Here is a 23,371-nt window from a genome sequence, read left to right as displayed (position 1 = left end):
ATGTCATCACAATATGCAACAGGTATGTCACGCAATCCGACTGACGCTCGGCGCCACCGCGGGTCCGGGCTGCGGGGTGTGAAATTGGATACCGGCCATAATGGAGTGGAAAACCAGGCTTCGTATGGAAAATTTACTACTGGCCATACCGAGAACAATCCGCACTTATCATTACGGAAGAACCTCAGAATAGCAACGTGGAATGTAAGAGGATTGTTGAAACCCGGAAAAACACAAATTGTGGAGAGGGAAATGAGCAGCCACGGAATAGACATACTAGGTATTTCCGAAACCCACTGGACCAATGAAGGCCACCATACAACACAGGATGGGAACACAATGTATTTCTCAGGAAAAGAAAAATTATCATTCTCAGGGGTAGCGATATTAATAGCACCACACCTAAACAAGTATGTGCTTAGCTACACTACTGTCAGTGACAGAATCATACATCTGAAAATGAACACTTCTCCCTGCAAACTTAACATTATACAGACCTATGCGCCCACATCTTCTGCGGATGAATCAGATGCTGATAAATTCTATGCAAAATTAGAGACTGTACTTCGTAGCATTCCTAATAAAGAAGTGACACTAGTTATTGGAGACTTCAATGCAAAAATTGGAAAAACATCAGACTCTGACCAACCGAGAGACATTGTCGGACACTATGGAATTGGCACACGTAATGATAGAGGCGAGAAACTACTGCATTTTTGCACAGAAACCGAACTGACTATTATGAACACGTGGTTCAAAAACCACATACGCAGACTATATACCTGGAAGTCACCTGGCGATAGATACAGGAATCAAATTGATTACATTATGATAAGTAAGAGATGGAGATCGACTGTTCGTAATGTGAAAACTTTCCCAGGAGCCGACTGCGGTTCTGACCATCAACTTCTTGTTGCTGAAATACAAATGAAGTTGAAAAATATAAAACGAAATGTGGCTAAAAAACGAACTACCCCTTCTGAAGACATCTTGAAGAAATTCCAAGTAAATTTCTCATCCATGATCCAGAGTTCCCAAGATAATTCTAGTAATCCTGAAGACAAATGGTCACAGCTAAAGAATATCATAGCGTCAAGCATCAAAGAGTCTCAAGCCCCGAGGACAAATATGGAAACACGAGGTCAATGGATATCCGAAGAATCCTGGAAATTAATTGAAGAGAGGAAACAGCTTAAGAAATCGAGCACATCTACCCAGGAAGTAAGAGTCCAATACTCCGAACTGAACCGAAGAGTGCAAAGAAGTTGCAGAGCGGATAAAGAGCGATACATCAATTCGATTTGCGAGGATATTGAAAGTCACGCTAACACTAATCACACTCGCGACTTGTTCCAAAAAGTGAAAACACTCGCCAAGAAGTTCAAGCCTCGAACATGGACCATTGAGGACAGGCAGGGAAATACCATCTCTGAAATTGACAAAGTCATCAGAAGGTGGAGAGAGTATTGTGCGGATCTATACAAAGATGATAGTATGCAACCCCAGGCAGAATTCAATGATTTAAATCCAGATGAACCCCATATAATCCTCCAGGAAGTAGAGAATGCCATTAAAAAACTCAAATCCTACAAATCGCCTGGAAAGGACGGAATCCAAGCTGAGTTCCTAAAGAATATGACCGATGACGGCATTAAGAGGATGCACGATATATGTAATTCGGTATGGGAATCAGGAATATGGCCAACGGACTGGGTGGAATCTGTATTTATTCCGATACACAAGAAGGGTTCTACGCTAAAGTGTGAAAACTATCGAACTGTCTCACTCATCTCTCATGCCAGCAAAATATTGCTACACATATTAAAAGCAAGGCTAAAACACTACCTCGACTGGCAAATTTCAATTGAGCAAGCTGGATTCGTCAAAGGCAAGGGTACACGTGAGCAAATCTTGAACATAAGACAAATAATCGAGAAAAGTCGGGAGTTCAAGGTTCCGGTTGTACTTTGCTTTATTGATTATACAAAGGCTTTTGACTGCGTGAATTGGAATTGCCTGTGGAAGGTTTTGGAAGCAATGGGTGTACCGAGACAGTTGATAGTTCTTATTCACAACCTGTGCTGAGTACCTTAGATATGCTAGCGCGAGAATACACGTACTGTGGGCGCTAGCTTTCACAGCAATGTTCCGGCACTCGTTCATACCTGAGTCTCTGTGTACGTCAATAATTATACCTATTGCAAAAAATCCTATGGGAAATTTAACAGAAAAAGAAAATTACAGGCCAATAGCGATTTCCACCATGGCGGCAAAAACCATAGAAAACATAATGATGGAGAAAGCTGTTGAAAACCTAAAAACGACCGACAACCAATTTGGTTTTAAAAAAGGATCGGGAACGGACACAGCTGTCTTCGCTGTTAAAAATACTATAAATATATATGTGCGCCGAAATACGCCAGTATATGCCTGTTTTATGGATCTCAGGAAAGCATATGATACAGTAGTACATCACATTTTGGAAGAAAAAATACAAAAATCAATTGAATGTCCTACGACGAAATGCATGTTAAAAAACTGGAACGAAAATCTCATTTATAGAGTAAAATGGGGGACCGAAACCTCAACTCCGTTTAAAGCTCAGCGAGGACTCAAACAAGGTGGAATCACATCTCCTAGCCTATTTAACCTTTACGTGGATGCATTACATGATAGGTTAAACCAAGTAAATGCGGGATGCTCCATAGGAGGAGGGAGAGTGAATGCCATCTCATACGCCGATGATATGGTCCTGATGGCACCATCGATAGCTGGCCTACGTAAACTTATTGCCATTTGTGAATGTTATGCCACAGAAAACGGCCTAGAGTACAACGCCAAAAAATGTGAGCTTGTGGTATTTAAACCCAAAAATTACTCATTAAAGGTACCGCCCATAACTATAAATGGACAAGAAGTTAAGCGGGTAAGTAGCTTCAAGTATTTGGGACATATCCTACAGGAGAACTGTGCGGATGATGAGGACATCAAGCGCCAGTATCGTGCTCATTGCGTGCGGTCCAATATGCTGACATGCAGCTTTGCCCACTGCTCCGCGCAGGTAAAAAATAGACTGTTCCAAGTGTTGTGTACGCAGCAATACGGCAGCGAACTATGGTGTAAGGTTACACAACGAAGCTTAAAGAGCATGAAAATATGCTACAATAACGGCTACAGAGCTTTAATGAAGTTACCCCGACACTGCAGCGCGCCTACCACATTGGGATGGCCTGTTAAGGCACCGAGTGGCAGGCTTCCGGGAGAGGCTGATGAAGAGCTCCAACCTCATCATAAAGCGGCTTGTGGAGCACAGATGGGGGCTGGACATGTGGCGGCACTGGAGCGCAGTGCTGCGTTTGCCAGCGAGCTAATTTTCGTCTACATCTCTCCAAATTTATTATTATTTTTATTTTTATTTTATTTTATTTTTATTTTTTAATATTTCTTTCAATTTCTTATTTCCTTCTTATTTCTAATTTCATTGTTTAAATAAAATGTTGTAAAACATATATGGCTGACTAAGTATTGCACCCACCACTTAGTCAAGCTGGAATAAAGAGTTAAAAAAAAATAAAAAAAAAAAAAAATAAAAACAACTTATACGTACAAAATTTGGCATCGGTAAGAGTTGATAATTTCCTCTCAGAGTCATTTCAAGTACAAAAAGGCGTGAGACAAGGGTGTATACTGTCTCCTGATCTCTTCAATATATATGGAGAATATATAATGAGGAAAGTACTAGACGGGTGGGAAGGTGGCGTATCAGTAGGGGGCAAAAAGATCTCCAATATAAGGTTCGCAGACGACACAACGCTAATAGCCAACAATTAGGACGAAATGGCTGAACTCCTCCATAGAGTCGAAATAGAAAGCCAGCATTTAGGACTGCAAATAAACAAAAGTAAAACCAAGGTTCTTGTCATCGACCGATTCGGCACCCTGATAAGGAACAATTCTTTAAGGGATTATGAAGAAGTCGACGACTTTATCTATTTAGGTGCACTCATTTCTAAAGATGGAGGCCGTGAAGCAGAAATCCGGAGAAGAATTGGAATGGCAAAATCAGCAATGTCTAGTCTGGCGAAGATATGGAAAAATCGGTCCATACTGAGGAAAACGAAAACCCGTCTAGTGAAATCTCTTGTATTCTCCATTGCGCTGTATGGAGTGGAAACATGGACACTGAGAAAAAAGGAAAGACATATGCTGGATGTGTTTGAAATGTGGTGCTGGAGGAGGATGCTGCGCATTCCTTGGACTGCAAGACGCACAAACGTCTCCATTCTCCGCGAACTGTCAGTGACAGAAAGACTCTCCACGACTTGCAGGAAAAGGATTCTGTCCTACTTTGGGCATATCGCCAGAAAGAACGAGAAGAGTCTTGAAAAACTGGTAGTAACAGGTACAGTTGAAGGCAAGCGGGCAAGAGGACGGTCTCCAACAAGATGGACAGACCAAATAAAGGAATTAACCGGATCCTCGCTAAACGCTGCCATCAAGTTGGCCCAGGACCGGGAAGAATGGAGAGGACTTGTGCACCAAGTGCCTGACATTCCAGAAGACCATGACGCTCAGCATTGAGCAAGAAGATGAAGAAGAATATTATAATACTTTTAAGTAACCCTTAAAAGTGTTTTGGAGGAATACAAAAATTGTGAGCCCGTATCTATAATATTTTATATTGATATTCTCATTTTTAAAATCGAGTTGTAGTAAATACGTATCACCGGGAGGGGAAGGTTAAACATGGGTTTTGAACTGAAAAGGTGTTTTTTTGTTTATTTATTCTACTCAAGTTTCTACTGCCACTATAGGGGTCATCTATTAGTGTTTATTTCATTATGTACAAGCAATGTCTGCCTACTAATTTAAAACAGCTGTATAAGATCCAAACCTTGATCAGTATCACTAGTCCGTTTTTGTTTGGTTGGAAGCTATTGCGTTTAAGTAATAAGGTTGACAATTTACATTTATTTATTCATATTTAAAATCATCCTGAAAATTACTACTGTAATGGCTGTCGAAATATCATTTTTCCAATTCGTAATACTGGCTAATTCATAATAATAAAATTATATTTAACCACCCTACTCATATGAACGTTCGTGATACGCCCTGTATTTTATCGCCTGAATGCAACTAGCCGTATCAACGGACATTCAGGTACAACAAAGTATACATGCAACCACAGAAACGTTTGTGGTATGTTAAATACGTCGCAAGGCGCGCTTAGTACTTCGGGTTTAATATGGCTGGCTACACCATTTGCAGAATATGTTGAGATTATATTGACTGATATAATATAAAAAAACATGTTTGTAAAAATATTCAGTAGAATATTATAAGACAAAATTATTTATGACTCTTTTTATTATACCCTTTGCGAGTCAGAAGTTCTCAACTAAAGATGTCGCCGGATAATTTTTTGTAATAAACAAGGATTTTTTACCTACTTTTTGAATAACAACCCAAAGGTATTAAAACCTATTTTAAAATTTTAGAGGAGAAAAACAACCAAAAATAAATACTAAAATTCAAAATTGCATAAAAATATTTTGGGGCAGTTATTATTCAGTAAAAAAATATTTACTTGGCAGTCACTTTCATTATCTGCAGAGAGTCTTGAATTTCAAAGATGAGGTCTTCAATATAAGGTCCGGGGGTGTATGCCAACAGGGAAATGGTGAACTTATTACAGCTTCCAGTTTTTAGACAAAGCATCGACGGCTGGCACTCAATCTTAATGCCAAAACTAGAGACTTGCGGCTTGAAGAGAATGGTGCCAGCAATGTCCCCTAAAAGCAAGTACAATTCACAATTTAATGGAGTGTTCACAGCTTAACAAATGCACTGCCTTATATATTTATTTTATTTCAAGCCTCTAAGGTTTATATGGCAGACCATTTAATTTATAACAGTAAAGTATAATTTTATCACACCACATAATTTTATTTTATTTTTTATCATACGCATATTTACAATTTCAAATTAACAACAATCTATCCTCACTGGGATTTTGATCCTCACAAAAAATTCATGGATGTTGCAGAAAGATAACATGATTCGAAGGCATAGCCTAGTCGAAGTTTTTTTTTTCAAAAAGAAAAGACAAATATTTGTATTTTTATTATTTTCACAAATTTTTCCATCTCATACTGTACCTATTTACGGTACCTATTTCTAATATTGAGCCGCTTAGGCTCCGTAGAAATAGAAATAGGTAGAAATAGGTACCGTAGAACGGGGCTAATTGAACATTGATGTATTACTTGAGCCCAGTACAAAAAAGAGATTTAAATCTGTATTTGGTCTACAATAATGAATGTATCGTGACAATAAGTGTCACCTGTCAGGGAAACAATGAATCATGTCGATACGTTAATTATTGTTGACCAAATACAGATCTAAATTTTTTTTGTACTTGACTCAAGTAACACATCAAAGTTCAAGTAGCCCCATTCTACGGTATCAAATTGCAATAAAGGGGTTCGAACCGAGAAACTCTGACTTAAGAGTCTGCGACACTAATCACGGGACCACAACCCGACACGTTGTCAATGAAAGAATGACCTACAACCTGAGGATGAGGAGAGCTGACCCAACAGTCTACAAAGACGATAAGTTGGGATGGAGCCAGGAAGAAGAAGAAAATGAATATTCAAAATTCCTTTGATCAAATGATATGTGTTTTAGGGCTTTTAGGGCATAGGGCTTTTTTTCCCATGTAACGCGGCGGACGGCATTCGGGCACCTTTTTTCAGTTTTTTTTATTTTCAAAATTAATTAGACCAGTGATTCCCAAAGTGGTCTATATCGACCCCTAGGGGTCTATGACAACCTGCAAGGGGTCTACGTCAGCGAAAAAAAATTGACCTATTAACTAAAAATATTGACTTATTGCTTATGTCATTTTATTTATAGTTTATTTTATGTTTATTTTATGTTACGTATATTTTACATAACAGATAATTTTTATTTTTATTTTGAGTAGTTTTAATTTAAATTCAATTAATAAATGTATAAATTAACATGTGTTTTTACTTTAAGTTTTTAACACTAAACTTCACTACAGTTAGAAATTGACAGGAAATCAATATCAGGTAAGTAGGGGGTCTACCCAACACGGAAAAACATGGCAAGGGGTCTACGACACAAAAAAGTTTGGGGAACTCTGAATTAGACAAAGCAATGTTTGCGCTTACGTAATTACAATAATATTTATATAATTCGTCAAAAAGACGGGATAAGTTGCTTTGAACTTTATTTAAATGATATTTTAATATAATTTATTTTAGTAAAAAGCTTGACATGTAGTGAGTTTCAGGACCGTTTTTGTTAAATCCTTTCCATAAGCCGCTTGTGTAATATACGGAATTTTACCGTCCAGCAGTCCGGTTTTGAAAAATGAAAGCAACTACGACAGTTTAGTTTGATCAAATATACGCGCACGCACCGATCAAGAGCACCGATCCGAAGAAATATGGATAAAAGCACAAGCCAATCATCGCTTTAAAACGCTAACTGACATGCCAGACAGTAAAATTCAGTGCAGTGCACAAACGCCCTTGGGGTGCTAAAAACTTTTGCGTGCACCGGTGATATGTATTTTGTACTTCATATGAAAATGTGGTTTAAAAACAGGATAAATGTGAATATTCCTAAATGTTGCTTTTAATGACCATAGTTGAAGATACAATTTAACAATTTTGTAGTGTTAGCTCTGGTAAGTATCTGAAAACAAGAAAAAAATACATCACAGATAGCCGTTATAGCTAGCGTAGCGACACGACCGCCGCGCAAGACGATCTGAGTTGAGGAATACAAAAATTCTGAGCCCGTATCTATTTTATTTTATATTGATATTACCATTTTGAAAGTCGAGTTGTAGTAAATACATATCACCGAGAGAGGAAGGTTAAAACAAGCCTTGGTTCTATGTATGTTTTCAATGCGTTATTGGTGATTTGTGTATTTTACTGTATTTTTTTTTAACCAATAAAATGTCTTTCTTACCTTCATTTCGGACAACCAAATCAAAGAGATTTTCGGTTCCGAAACATAAATCAGCATTGATTTGGTGGACGTCAAACTTGAGCTGCGCTCCGAAGCATATTGCCTTTATAGAGAGAGGGATACGATCGACTAAACCGCACACATCGCAAAATGCTTTAGTCGAGAATTCCCCCACTTTATCAGACTTGAATGATATAATAATCTCTTTTTCTGCATTGGGCCAAACATCCTCCGACTAAAATATATTTAAAAAAAAACCTTTTTTAATTTATACTACTTTAAAATTCTTCTTCTTCTTTATCTAGATTTTGAGGATCTGTTTGTGCTTCCGCTTGTAGCTCTTGGGATGTGGACTCCTAGCTGTCTTTCCACCTTATGGAAGTCTGCCTGGGGGTCCGCGTCCTTTCGGGGATTCCTTGAAGGGCGATACGTGGAAGTCTGTCATCTGACATTCTAACTTCTAACTTAAAAATTAATGAAGTAAAATCACTCTTCTTCTTCTTCAAACCCTTATCCGCACCCCAATGGTGCATAGGGCACTGCATCATATAAATGCAGTGTTATCTTGATCGTTAACATATATATAAGGAAAGGTGATCAGCCCTCCGCTTAGTGTGAAAAAATCACTTATTAAGAAGGGTCAAATAAATATTTGACCCCTCCTGGGAATCGAACTCGAGCCCCCAGAACGGTAGCCGAGCGTGCTGACCATTACACTACGGAGGCGGACAACCATTACATAGAGTTAAATTCTTTAAGTGTTTTAGTGCTTACATTAAAAATACAATGAAAAAGTGATTGAATCAATTAAATATTCTTAATTTTATCAATAATGGTTTTCTCAGCCTTGCATTTTTTCCTTATATCAACATTTTGCTACACATTTGTCTGAAAGAAGACATTTCAACTGCATTCAGTCTACTTTTATCCTTCATTGCCAACTCCATGCTTCACATTCATACATTAGGGTTGGAATATATAGTGGGTGTACAGGCAAAAAAACGTCAACTCGAAAATATTTCATTTTGACTTGACGATGCAGTATTATAAAATTTTCAACATTCTATAAACTGGCAAAATACACTAAGTAGTTTTAAATGTCGTATTGATGTGGTTTTTAAAAATAAATTTAACTTTGAGTTTAATAGCGGGTATTTCATTCAGGCTAAAAGTTGTAAATAACAGGGATTACTAAAACTGGAATTTTGGAGTTGACGTTTTTTCCCAGTATACCCACAATATTCTCTTTTTAAAAAAATGCGTTTTTTTTTTCATTTTCAAATTTTAAAGATTACTGGAGGGGGTAAAGGATAATTAAATATACCATAGAACGGGGCTACTTGAACTTTGATGTGTTACTTGAGCCCAGTACAAAAAAAAATCTGTATTTGGTCTATAATAATGAACGTATCGACAAGATTAATTGTTTCCCAGACAGGTGACACTTATTGTCACGATACTTCGATGGATACCACGGTCTAAATATTTTCATTGTACTGGGCTCAAACAACACATCAAAGTTTAAGAAGCCCCGTTTTACGGTAATCTATTGCTTGGCTGTGAAGATATATTGATATTCCCGATATAAGATAGTATTGATATTCCCGTATTACTTACAACAGGGAATATCCCGAAGTACTTGTCGTGGAAGGCAAACGGTTTGCTCTGATATAGTAGCTGCAAGTCTTCGTGGAACGTCTTGTCCCCCTGGTCTCCCGGGATGTCTCCGTGTATTCCATACTCTTTCTCTATGTAATCTTCAAATGATTCAAATGTTTTACGAGAATCTGGAAATATAAAGAAAAATGTACCAACGGATCATTTTCATGATGTGTTATTATTAGCTAATAAATGAATATGAAAAATCACAAGACTATCTACAACATTCTTATCGAAATCTGTAGAGCAATAAGGGAGATATTGTCCTTTCCCTTCCGGTGCTAAAATAAAACGCGCGTCCCGGTGTTGGGTAATCATTGTTTCTATCTCTGTCGCGAAGTGTTAGGCCTGCAATGGATCATAGAGTCTTCATTTCGGATGTCCTAAGAAGGCTTTTTGTTCTCGCGGTGTCGGCTTTTGTTTCCGTGCCGTATGACAAGATCGGTCTTACACAGGTCTTATAGATTTTCACCTTACTCTCTTTCAGCATGTATTTATTTCTCTATATAATTTTTTTTTAGCATCCAGCTACAGCAGAGGCCTTGTTTGCTCGCTCTCTTACTTCATTGTACAGGTTATTGCTGCAGGACACTTCGACACCCAAATTCTTGAATTGCATAACTTGCTTTATGATTTCATTATTGATTGCAAGTTTGCATCATATTGGATGTCTCGAAGTGACCATGCTCTTATGCTCAGATTATTTTGTTGTATTAAAATTTACATTGAAATATGTGACAATAATAAAGTTTATACCATGTAATATTAATAAGTGTTTTGGACATAATAATTACCTTGAAATACTTTAAAATTATTTCAAGTAATTTAATAATAACATGAATAAATTATTTTAATGATAGAATTTCCTTTTGATTTCACAATAGTAATTATAATGATTAAACCGTCTTGCACCAATTTAAATATACAGAAATTTATGATACATCGCTTACTCCTTTCAACAACGTCATGTATCAAAAATCGTCAATTTTTAGTTGTGCGTGTTTTCAGAATGCCCAGAAAATGTACTATATCCTAGCAAAAGCGGCATATTTTTAACTTAATATTTACCCGCTACAGGTCAGAAAGTGTTGTTTGTGCATTTTGAATAAAAGGTATTGTTTAGTTTTTTTTTTTTAAATTTACAAAATATTTTTCAAATGCAGAAAAAACATTCAGGTTAAACCTAAAAAGATCTGTTGCACAGTAATAAGTTCAATGAGTGGCTTGATATTTATGTTTAAAACATTTTATTATATTTTTAAAATTCAAAAAACATCTGAAAAAATCAAGTTTTTTGATATATTTATGACGTTGAAAGGAGTGAGCGATATTATTTATTTCTTTGTAATTCCAATAAGAGTATAAATCTTTTTCATGTTAATTTATTTGCTTTAAAAAAAGGGACAAGCAATGTATTTGACTATAATAGTATTTAATTTTTCTCTTTATATGAAAATATGTTTGAAACTTCTAATGATAAAAGTTTTTTTCTCGTCAAGTAGATGTTATTGTTACCTTCTTCGAAGCACGGGTTCTTCATCCACGAAAAATCCAATCTTTCCGTTTCATTGTTTATAATTTTCACGGCAACATGACTTGTGAGCCCTATGAAAGCTCTAGGAATTATCACTTCGTCCTTATTTAATTTCACATCTACAATAGAGCTGTCCGCGAGTACTTTACATTCCAGCTGCTCACCTAAATTCATAAAATAAATTAAAAATCTGCATTGAAATCATAGTAAAATTATAATAAACAAACATTCAATATATTATATTACACGAAAATCACTAAAAAAATAACGGCTACTTTACGTTAAATGGCACAGGAAAATAAATTTATAATATCAAGCTAATATTTTAAATAAAAACTTTCAAACAAATCAAAATTGCGAAAATTTGCTGACAGTTCATTGCCAGTTTAAAAAAATATTGTTTGTGAAATTTTAATACATAAAGGTACCTACTTATGAAATCATTTGCATTGTACTTTTTTTACACGGTTTCGTAATAAGACGATACTGCATTTTTTTATGTACTGACTATTGTACTCGTTAGACTTTCGCCAAATAGGAATGTCGCAATTTTTGAAAGATAGGTACCCAACTTATTTTATTGCTTTATTTTACAATGTATTATCAATGTACGTAAATGAGTTTGTTTACATTTTAAAAGATGAAATTTAAAAAAAATACATTAAAATGTTTTTTATTGCTGTTGATATTCTCAATTAACTTTTAGTATTGGAAACTAATTTACCATTATTATTTTAGTAATCTTTTGCGTGAAATACATACGAATTTATCCGCTCTAATGTGCAAAGGCAAATAGGCGCAAGTTAAAAAAAATAGTTTTGAGATAAACGAATTTGAAGTTGACTTAAAATTATGGTTTTTGCTAACACATGTCGCTCACTCCTTTCAAGAACGTCATAAATAAAAAAACTTGATTTTTCAGGAGAACGTTTTTAAAGTTTAAAAATATAACACAATGAATTAATAATAAATATCAAGCCACTTATTGAACTTTTTACTGTGCAACAGATATTTTTAGGTAAAACCTGAAGGTTTTTCCTCCATTTGAAAAATATTTAGTTTATTTAAAAAAAAATAATTAAACAATACCTTTTCTTTAAAATGCAAAAACAACACTTTCTGCCCTGTAGCGGGTAAATATTAAGTTAAAAATATGCCACTTTTGCTGGGATATAGTACATTTTCTGGGCATTCCGAAAACACGCACAACTAAAAATTGACGATTTTTGATACATGACGTTGTTGAAAGGAGTAAGCGATGTATCGATATGTAGGGATATAGTACATTTTCTGCCCATTCCGAAAACATGCACAACTGAAAATTGGCGATTTTTTATTTATGTCGTTCTTGAAAGGAGTGAGCGATGTATCAAATGAATACAATTTTTCGGTTATTTGGATAATGAATATCTCGGTAAACGAAAGAGATAGAGCAAAATCTGCGATTGTATATGATAGAGGCCAGTTATAAGAATGCTTTGAGCCGTGTTACGCCAAACAGCCATAACTTGAGTTACGGTTTTACTCATTAGCGATGTGTAAAAAAGAAAGTCCGGTGTATTGAATTATGTATAATATTATACATACCATATACTGTAATAACAATACAAAATTTAGATTTTTTCAAATGTAATTCTACGTATTTAATTATATATTTGGAATTTGATTTTGTTTTATTTACTTTTGAACCCCTCAGAATGAGCATAATTCATTACAGAATCTTACTCGCTAAGCGAAACACTCGTTAAGAGAAACATTTAGTCCGGGCTTACAAGTAAATGACGTGAAAAAAGGACATGCCCTTTCTCTATTCCTTACTCGCTATGCGAAATGTGGCTCTTTAAGGGAACAATTTTTTCACATTTTTTTGTTTGTTATGGGAATTACTCGTTATGAGGGGTTCCACTGTATTTTTTTAATTTCAAATAGAAAACTCTGGCAACTCCGACAAAATACGAGTAAGTACCTATGTTGAAAACCATCTACCGGAAATATGCATTTTTTTGGCTTACGATGTTACACGTAAGAGGGATGTTCAAATGGCTGTAATTACCTGAATTTAATGCTATACATATTTTCCCTTTGACAGGCCCGATTTTATCATGTTTAAATTTAATGACAAGATCCATATTTTCATTTGGTAAGAGACTGCCAGTCGTTGGGTGCACAGAAAATGGTCTGAAATAAAAGAAAATGAATGGGCTCAATTAATTCAAATAAGTTGCAATATTCTTGAATGATTTTACTTGGACTCCCACAGAGCAAATATTTTACAAATTACAACCTATGACAGTCAAACATTTATACGCTAAAACAATTATTAAACATGCATTTAAAAATTACTCTAACATATCATAAGAAAGCACCTCCCAGCAAAGCACACAAATCACAATTAAAATACTTTATGCAAACGTACATGGAACCACAATATCCTAAACACATCACACAAACCCTAAGATATATCTCTTTTAGTCTACATAACTTTGATTATTATGCAAAAAAGATGTTCAACCTGCTTCCATTATCTATAAAGTCATTAAATAACGAAACTAACTTTAAAAAGTTGTTTATAAATGCATAATGGAGGTGGGTCGATTTGTAATAGATTGCAACATTTGGCCATGTTGTATTGGATTGCATGTCATAAACAATTTTCTTTTCATATTATATAATTTTATAAATAAGTATTTTAAAATATGCCCTTGGCATGGGAAGACCTAGCGAAGGCACATCATTGTAAATTGAAATTATTTATTATATGTATGATTAAAAATAAATACATATTCTTTACTACAATTGTGATTTTACCTATTTGTGAGAATGTTGAATGTGGCAGTAACAAGTCCGATATTTCTGATACAGGCGTTAATAGATGACTGCTTTTTCACAGGCATAGTTGGAAGGGTGATTTGGTCAGGAAAATCAAGCATGGGACGTGGACCAATACCTTACATAAAAAACAAAGAGGAAATACACCTAGCTGACTTATTTAGAACATGGGAAAAAACATCTAAACAAGACATATAAAAATATAAAATATAAAATGTTGAAATTATCCTAAGGAGTGTACATATTTAAGTACCACTATAAAGAGAGATAACAATAGTACTAATGTATAACATGTCACAAAAAAAGAAGAAAAAAGTCCCTCTCCAAGCACAAGAGCTCAGTTCTCTATTTTTTAGTGCAACTAAAATTATAAGATTATACCAAGTTAAAATGTATAGAAATTGTATTAAATTGTCAACATTTTTTGAACTACATTAAATGAATAAAAAAAGAGTAAAAAAAAAACACTGATGTTCATTTTGATACCCCTGGGAATCGAATCCAGGACACCTTGTTCGGTAGCTTAATGACTTAACCATTACTCTATGGAGGCAAACTTATCACATATTATTATAACTATTAGAGTACCCATTCCTACTTACATTTTATTATACCTTTAAATTTCACAAGATTATGAAATAAAAAAGTAATTGTCAGTAGGGAGCATGGTCACTGACAAAGGGTTATGTAATGTTTTTTAAAATGTAGTTTTATAAAATGTAGTGAATAAAATGTGTTTCAACAATTTTTCAATAAAAGAAAATTGCTTAGAAACATTAGTTACAAAAAGTGTTTCAATGCTAATATTAAGTGAATATTTTTTTCCCTTAAAGACAAAACTTTTTAAAAAATTTTATACTAGTGTGACTTTTTTAAATTGTATGCACAATTCATGGAGAACCAGTCTTTAGCTACAAAACTGTAAGTAACATTTTATTTTTATTATTCTGCATATACTGATATGTTATTTTATTACTGTTTCCAAGTGCTTATTAGACAATTGTATTATTCGTGTAATATAATTTTGTTATTAAACCAAGGTTTATAACAAAACTTAACAGGTAAATTGGAATAGGATATAGGAAAATTTACATCCCACATGCTGTATGATTATCTCCAAACACGTCCTTGTTTCTGAGTCAGTATTATAAAGCAAATGATCTTTTTAAAATTTGTTTTATGCAATTTAAAAAAAACTATCGTTCAACACATGTTTCGATGCATCCTGCGTCAATTTCTTCACTGTATTGCAAAATGCATCGAAATATGTTTCACAATAGATTGTAAGAAAATGTGATGTTTATCAAGTAAAATATAAATTAAAAATGCGTTGATATTACCACAAGGTAGCCAGCTAATCAATTAATTAAATTATTTATTTTCAAATAAACATTTCAATATTTATTTGAAAACCATACTTTGCAAAATTTTATTCCTTTCATTATTAGCCTTGAGACAAATTAGGCTATTATTTTCATTTTATGACTTTCATTTTCAATTTTCTAAAATCTTTTTTATTATATGTGGAGGAAGTTTGATGTTGCATTTAAAATAAATTGCATGGTAATATTGAAATAATATTTAATTTTTTTTTAATTGAATAAATAACTTACACACAATGGGTACAACCAGCTTCTCTTTAGCAGTTTCAAATACAACTTTATGAAGGCAGTCTTGATAATGTTGCGGTGTAAAGTTGACGGTAAAAGTGAGTCTCATTCCCGGAGCTAAACGCACAAAGTTCACATTGGGCTGCAGATGGAAGCTGTCGTTCTTCTCAAAAACTATTTTGAACATGACTAGTTTCTGGGAAAAATTAATTTAAAACCATTGAACGACAATTAATTTAATAGAATATGGCAAGATATATAAGATGTTTCGACAGATACCAAGCAGCTTGTATACGAAGAGAATCTGGAAGTCTGGGCATTCACATGGCTTAGATATCTCCTCTCTCTAACCCATATCCGCACCCAATGGTGCATAGGGCACTGCATCGTATTGATGCAATGTTATCTTGATTGTTAATTTTATGAAAGCAAGGTGATCACTCCTGCACTTCAGGGACCAGTCCAGAGTAATATTAAATAAATATTAGATTTTAAAATCGCTAATATTTATTCTAACCCCCCCGGGAATTGAACCTGGGACCTCCAGCATGGTAGCTAAACACGCTGACCATTATACCACGGAGGCGAACAAAGACATCTAATAGTTATTAATTTATCACATTGAGACATTGAAGTTCAGTGTATGAGTTTTTTTTTAATTAAAAAAAATGTATCTCTAAAAGATTTCTGCAGTAACCCACAGTAACTGGGATGGTATTCGTTACTTTTTTTCGGCCTGTATTTCTTTTCTGATTACGTTTTTGCTGTCGAATATACGTATATGGAGTTAGATATATGCAATATTAATCAAATGGTTGCACGAATTGGCGTAATTAACTTTATTTAAATTAATAAAAAAACAATTGAGTAATGACTTCAATTAAATAGGTCTTAATTTTTTTTTACACCTCAACAAAGATGAAGAAGAATATGGAAGTCTGGGCATTTACGGGGCTTACAGCCGTCAAAGGCTGGTTTAAGTGATTACTTTACACACGTTAACATTCACCAATTCTACCTATGATTGACAACCACACTACTCAAATTCTTGGAAGTCCTATATGTATGAACCAATTTCGAAACATTGTTCTTGAATCATTATAATCCAGGATTCGGACCTAACATACTAATATAAGAGTTTCTGCTCAATAAAAAGCTTCTTTTCATCTCACAAATAGATGTCTCTCTATGATTGACAACCACACAACTCAAATTCTTGAAACTTCTATATGTATGGTTCAATTTTGAAACATAGTGCTTGAATCACTAGAATTTAACTAGAGACATTTATTGATGAGATGAAAGAAGCTTTTTATTGAGTAGAAACTCTTTCATTTGTATGTGCGGTCCCAATTCTGGATTATAATCATATACAAGAGAAACGGTAGAAAATATCCTTTTCATTAAAAATAACCCCCATAAATTGGAGATAATCCAGATTTTTTAACAAGTATTTGGACACACTCAAAATGTTGTAAGTCTTAAATTAGTCAGTTTTTTTATCACCCACGTCAACGATAATGTAGTCTGAAATATCATCACTTTATACTATATCAATTTATATCTGTATGGCCCTTTGATTGCCTCTCCCAAATACCTTTTAAACAGGTACCTAATATTTGCTTTTACTGCACTTTAGCAGCTACAAGGCGGTACATACTGTTCACTCCAAGTCTATTCTGCAACAAAGGTTAACGGAAAATGTAGATTTGGAGAGCTCTCCGGAGACATTTAGGGTGCCGGCACATGGACATTTTAGGCTTTTGTTTTTCACATTTGGAATCCCGAATGCATTAACCTTTTAAAAGTAAGTAAACCCCCCTTCCCCAAATTAAATGTGTAAATTTGTGTAAATGAAAAAAAATTGTGTATCTAGATATCTATGTCACACCTTGACCAGTCTGCTTCGGTTTTTAAATCCAAAAAACTTTCACCCTTTAATTCTATTTTCCTATTCTTTCTTTATCCAGTCACTCCTTTATTCTTAAACCATGAATAATGCTTATCTTAACATTGTATAGATAGGTCTGGTTCGGTTTTTAAATTAAAAAAAATTCATCCTTTAATTCTATTTTTCTTAGATTTATATTATTCTATTTTAATATTTTTCTATTCTTTCTTTATCCTTCATACTTAAATCATGAATAACCATTCACTCCTTCATTCTTAAATCATGAATAACGCTGATCTCAACATTGTATACATTATGAATTAACACATTTTTTAAAAAGATTTCTTACTTCTGTATAATTGATTATAGCAAACGGCACACTGTTTGATTTCTTGAAGTTTTGAAAAATTACATACTGTGGTGATAGCTCAATTTTATTGATCTTAGCTCTTTTTGCATCCTTTTTACTATTTGAAAACTTTGCCATCCTCTCTTCAGTCGACAAGGACATTTCTTTGATAAATTTAGATGGACACATCTTAAAATTGAAATAAAAAATATATTATTCTGTATTACAACTTGATTTGGTGTTCTTTACTTGCTTAACCTGTTAACCGGGCGGGATGCATAAATATGTCAAACATAAACAATATCGAGTACGGGTAGGACATATGAATACGTCCTTGAAATATATGTTTATTATATTATATATAATGATTAAAGAAAACACTTCGTTTTTTACCACTTGAGTTTTATTATAGACTACATGTTTCAGAAGTTAAACTTCCATCATTCAGGTCTGTATAATAACTAAAATATAAAATATAAAATTGTTCTATAAATAAGGAGAGGGGAAAGTAAGGGGAAGGGGTTAGTCAAGGGACGGAGTTTGAAAACAAAGGAAAAATGGAAAGCAATGGTGAAGAATTTTGAAACAATATATTATTTAATAAATTATTATTAGAATTCAGGTTTTTATGGATTTCTAAATTTTCAAGATAATTCATAATTTGGCCTTTATATGGAACAAGGTGTTATAATTTTAATTTATGAGAGTGAAATGAGTTAAATCATTGTAACATGTCTTACCACAAAGTTAATGCCGAAACAATAAATAAAATATTATATATATATATATATGGACGTATATTTTTGGAACAATAAAGCTGTTAGTCATCCATACATGTCTGGACATGAATTTAAGACACGGAAGAATCAGTATTCGCGCCCGTTGCAAGTTGCGTAATTGGACAGCGGACTGCCCGGTTAACAGGTTAATGTTTGTTCTGACCCATATCTAGCCCAATGGTGTATAGGGCATTGCATCAGATCGATGCAATGTAAACTTGATAGTTAATTATTGATGATTATGATTATGAAGGCAAGTTCTGCCCTTCAGGAACAAGTGCAGGGTAATTTTAACAGTTAGAGTACTGAGAATCAATGTATCGACTCTATTTTACTTTACCACATGGCCGATATATCAACGATGCATCACTGTATTTTGTGCGGTTGAGCTGGGAGGTTGTAGGTCGCAGGGTGTGCGTTTCTAAAGTTGCAACTCAAAAATATTCACAAGTAAACAAATTTATAAATTTTTAAGAAAAATATAAATATTTTTTTTTCTAAAAACCTATTGTTTCCGCTCTTACATCGCTCACTCCTTTCAAGAACGTCATAAATCAAAAAACTTGATTTTTCAGGAGAACGTATTTAAAGTTTAAAAATATAACACAATGTAGTAAAAATCAAGCCACTTATTGAACTTTTTACTGTGCAACAGATCTTTTTAGGTAAAACCTGAAGGTTTTTTCTCCATTTGAAAAATATTTAGTATATTTCAAAAAATAATTAAACAGTACGTTTTCTTCAAAATGCAAAAACAACATTTTCTGCCCTGTTAAGCGGGTAAATATTAAGTTAAAAATATGCCTCTTTTGCTGGGATGTAGTACATTTTCTGGGCACTCCAAAAACATGCACAACTCAAAATTGTCGATTTTGATTTATGACGTTCTTGAAAGGAGTGAGCGACATGTGAAATTGATCGTTGTAGGAAAAAAGTTTTCAGCAATTTAAGCAAATATTTTAAGAAATCTCAGCACTGAAATGGTTAAATATTAAGGTGAATACTGACCGGAGCATTTTGTCGTAACATAATGCCGTAACATCCCTTGCGGCGAGCATCATCGAGCATCCAAAACATGGATGAAGCGCTCGGCTTGGTGTACTGACTGCCTGAATGCTCGCATTGTAACGTGTTACGTTACGACAAAATGCTCCGGTCAGACACCTTTAGTTTTATTATACTTGAAAAATTATTATTATTTTAACGCCCTGGGAATTGAACCCAAGATCTAATCCCAAAAGCTTATTTATTATGATAATCTAATTTAATGAATAATTTTATATCTTCTTGGAAAAAAGCTGATCTTTATTTACCCCTGCAGTGTGAAAATATCTCTCATCTTGGAAAATCAATGGATAAACCCTTTTCCCCAATGATCCTGTCAATTGAAAATCACTAAAGATATCCATATTTTATATAAGATTGATGCACATATTCAAAATATTCCACTTGACATTTAAAAACAAAATATTTTGGCATAGAATAATGATTTTATTTGAAATCATTCACAAAGGTAGGAATTCCTAAAGAATCTATGTAGAGGTTACAATAGTTCACAGTAGGGACATGAATAGATGACTCTCCCATAATATAATACATTCCTTTAATAGATTTATATTATCCACTGACACTTCGTGATGGAATTGCATTTTTAATATATTATTAGATTAAAACCAATATTTTTAGCTTTTACACTTTATTTAACACAATAAAGTGGAAAAGCTAAAATTATTGGTTTTAATCTAATAATATATTGAATAGAGTATGTTGGCAACATGTTTTTGGCAAGTGATAAGAGCGGGTACCACGTGGAGGTGAATTTGTAGTGTTAAGGCCACCATATTTATCCCATCCAATGACCGTAGAGCCAAAAGGCAACTTTGTTTATGTTGCAAAAAAAATAGGTGGGATTTCGAAACCTATGTATATAATAGAGTTATTATTTTTTTTTTTGACATCTCATCAAAGATGAAGAAGAATATGAAAGTCTGGGCGTTTACGGGGCTGACGACCGTCATAGGCTGGGTTAAGTGATTACTTTACACACGTGTAACATTCGGCAATTCTACCCATTGTTGACAACCACACTACTCGAATAAAGATAAAGATATTATGGAGACTTTATCTGAGCTCCAAGCTGCAAGATCTTCCTGATTATACCTCATTTTTAAAATGATATATTGTAACACATTAACGACCAGACTGGCATTAACGTGGGTTTATATGTAGTCAAACTCAATGACATCTATTGAGTAAATCAAGTTATTTTTTCATTCGAAAATAAATTCACACTACTTAACATGGTTCGTGTTAAGGCTACGAATCTTCTTCTAAGGCTAACATCTTCTTCTTCTTATTGTAGGCCTTGTGGCCTGTTTTTAAGAGGGATTAGGCTCCTGCGACGTCGATTCCCAGCTATCGACCCATCTCTTTGGTGGTCTGCCCGTTAGTCGTTTACCATGGGGTTGGCTGTACAGTGCGATGTGGGGGAGTCTGGATGGTTCCATTCTCCTCACATGCGCATACCATTGTCCCCTTCGTTGCCTTCCCCACCTAACGACATCTTCGATCTCGCATATTTCCCTGGTCCTGGCATTTCTTATTCTATCTCGAAGACTCTTGCCTGTGGTTCTTAGAGTCTTCATTTCTGACACTTTCAAAATTAACATACACATTGCAAACAAAATATTTAAGGCGTATACATTAACAACATAAATTAAAATTCCAGAAAACTCTGAAAATGTAGATGGTTTTGCCAACTAACCATCACGCCGCTTCCCCGCAGGGGTAGGCAGAGAGAATAGAGCGCCACACCACTCTGTCCTTGCAAACATTCTTCGCCTCTTCCACGTTCATGCATCTCCTCATACATACCCGCCGATTGTTACGACTCCTAACCTGACCACTTTCAATTTATTTGGCATACCTGATCGTGCCATGTTTTTCTGGGTCTTCCTCTGCTTCTTTTCCCACTAACATTCGCCTCATAAATTTGTTTTACCGTTCTTTCGTCACTCATTCGTTCCACATGTACACAAACCATCTCAACACATCTTTCTTAATTTTATCGATAATGCTTATCTCAGCTTTGCATTCCTTCCTTATTTCACTATTCGCACATCTATCATACATCGTTTTGTCGCACATTCTTCTGAGAGATCGCATTTCGACTGCATTCTGTCTACTTTCATCCTTCTTTTGCCAACTCCATGTTTCACTCCATACATTAGAGTTGGAACCAGGACTCCGTTGTGCACTGCCAGTTTAGCTTCCGCTGATAGATTTTTTTGCCTTTAATAAACATAGAGGCTGATGGTTTTGCCTCTTTGTTTATTACAGATTAACTTTTTGGCTAAATTGCCGATGCGTACGGTTATATACGTATATATCTCATACATTCACGTGCGGCCTTTAAAGTGTTAACATTAAAAACAATAATATTTTATTAAGAATAACATAACTAACTAATCATCGTGCTGCTTACCGCGGGGGTAGGTATAGAGAATAGAACGCCACACCCTACACCAATCCGGCTTTGCAAACAATCTTCACCTCTTCCACATTCATGCATCTCCTCATACATACCTGTATTCCAACATAGATGACGGTTGTGAACTCACATGCACTGTGTTACGAGATTGATCAATATGTCTAGGAGTTCCAAAAATTGAGTGGTGTGGTTGTCCGTCATGGGCGGAATTGGCGAATTTTACACGTGTGTAAAGTGATCACTTAACCAAGCTCATAACGGCCGTAAGCCCTGTAAATGCCCAGACTTTCATATTCTTCTTCATCTTTGATGAGATGTGAAAAAAAAAGAAAATAACTCCCGTAATTGGAGATAATCCAGATTTTGGGAACAAGTATTTGGACACACTCAAAATGTTGTAAACATATTATAGAGAATGAGCTCCAAGCTGCAAGACCTTCCTAATCATACCTCATTATTACCAAGCTTATAACGGCCGTAATCCCTGTAAATGCCCAGACTTTCATATTCTTATTCATCTATATTGAGATGTCAAAAATCTATATTTATTTAAAAATTATATAATTTCTTTTCTTACTTATTTATTTGAGCAACATGATAACCTTATTTATAATGTTATTATCAAAATGATGTCACGGTTATGTAATTTTAAAGCAATCACATGTGTAATAGATACTCAATTTTTTGTTCATAATAATTTATTTTCATATTATTTTTTGACATCTCATCAAAGATGAAGAAGAATATGGAAGTCTGGGCATTTACGGGGCTGACGACCGTCATAGGCTGGTTTAAGTGATCACTTTACACACGTGTAACATTCACCAATTCTACCCATTATTGACTACCACACTACTCAAATTCTTGGAAGTTCTATATATATTAACCAATTTAGAAACCTTGTTCTTGAATCACTAGAACTTCACTAGAGACATCTATTGGTGAGATGTAAAGAAGCTTTTTATTAAGCAGAAACTCTTATATTAGTATGTGAGGTCCTAATCCTGGATTATAATCACACACATGAGAAACGCTTATAATTTGACCAGATAATTAAAAATAATAAATAAATAATTGAAAATAATTTAAATAATATGAAAATAACTCCTGTAATTGGAGATAATCCAGATTTTGTGAACAAGTATTTGGACACACTCAAAATGTTGTAAATAATTTATTTTGTTAAAAATTATTTAATTATCTGATTTACTTATATT

The 23,371-nt window shown here is 34.4% G+C and overlaps 1 protein-coding gene across 2 annotated transcripts in view; it reads right to left on the bottom strand.

Moving 5' to 3' along the window:
* LOC148312720 (axonemal central pair apparatus protein HYDIN-like) overlaps nt 1-20,119 on the bottom strand; it is an 84,917-nt gene extending 64,798 nt beyond the window's left edge. The window contains exons 1-9 of one of the 2 annotated variants that reach the window (XM_088274345.1): nt 19,978-20,119; nt 17,886-18,074; nt 15,649-15,841; nt 14,015-14,153; nt 13,260-13,384; nt 11,188-11,370; nt 9,631-9,800; nt 8,014-8,248; nt 5,591-5,795 (exon numbers count right to left, since the gene is read on the bottom strand). In XM_088274345.1, the coding sequence (XP_088130471.1) occupies nt 5,591-5,795; nt 8,014-8,248; nt 9,631-9,800; nt 11,188-11,370; nt 13,260-13,384; nt 14,015-14,153; nt 15,649-15,841; nt 17,886-18,074; nt 19,978-20,073 (1,535 nt within the window). In that variant the 5' untranslated portion in view covers nt 20,074-20,119. Of the gene's footprint in view, nt 1-5,590; nt 5,796-8,013; nt 8,249-9,630; nt 9,801-11,187; nt 11,371-11,486; nt 11,572-13,259; nt 13,385-14,014; nt 14,154-15,648; nt 15,842-17,885; nt 18,075-19,977 lie in introns of those variants that run through there. The other variant, XM_088274353.1, reaches the window with a different exon arrangement.
* Nucleotides 20,120-23,371: the final 3,252 nt, after the last annotated feature.

This window comes from Brachycentrus maculatus, unplaced genomic scaffold (genome assembly GCF_059751285.1).
Source record: "Brachycentrus maculatus isolate JH-2025_06_01 unplaced genomic scaffold, ASM5975128v1 h1tg000034l, whole genome shotgun sequence".
Taxonomy (NCBI): Eukaryota; Metazoa; Arthropoda; class Insecta; order Trichoptera; family Brachycentridae; genus Brachycentrus; species Brachycentrus maculatus.
This window is presented reverse-complemented; position numbering and strand designations above follow the sequence as displayed.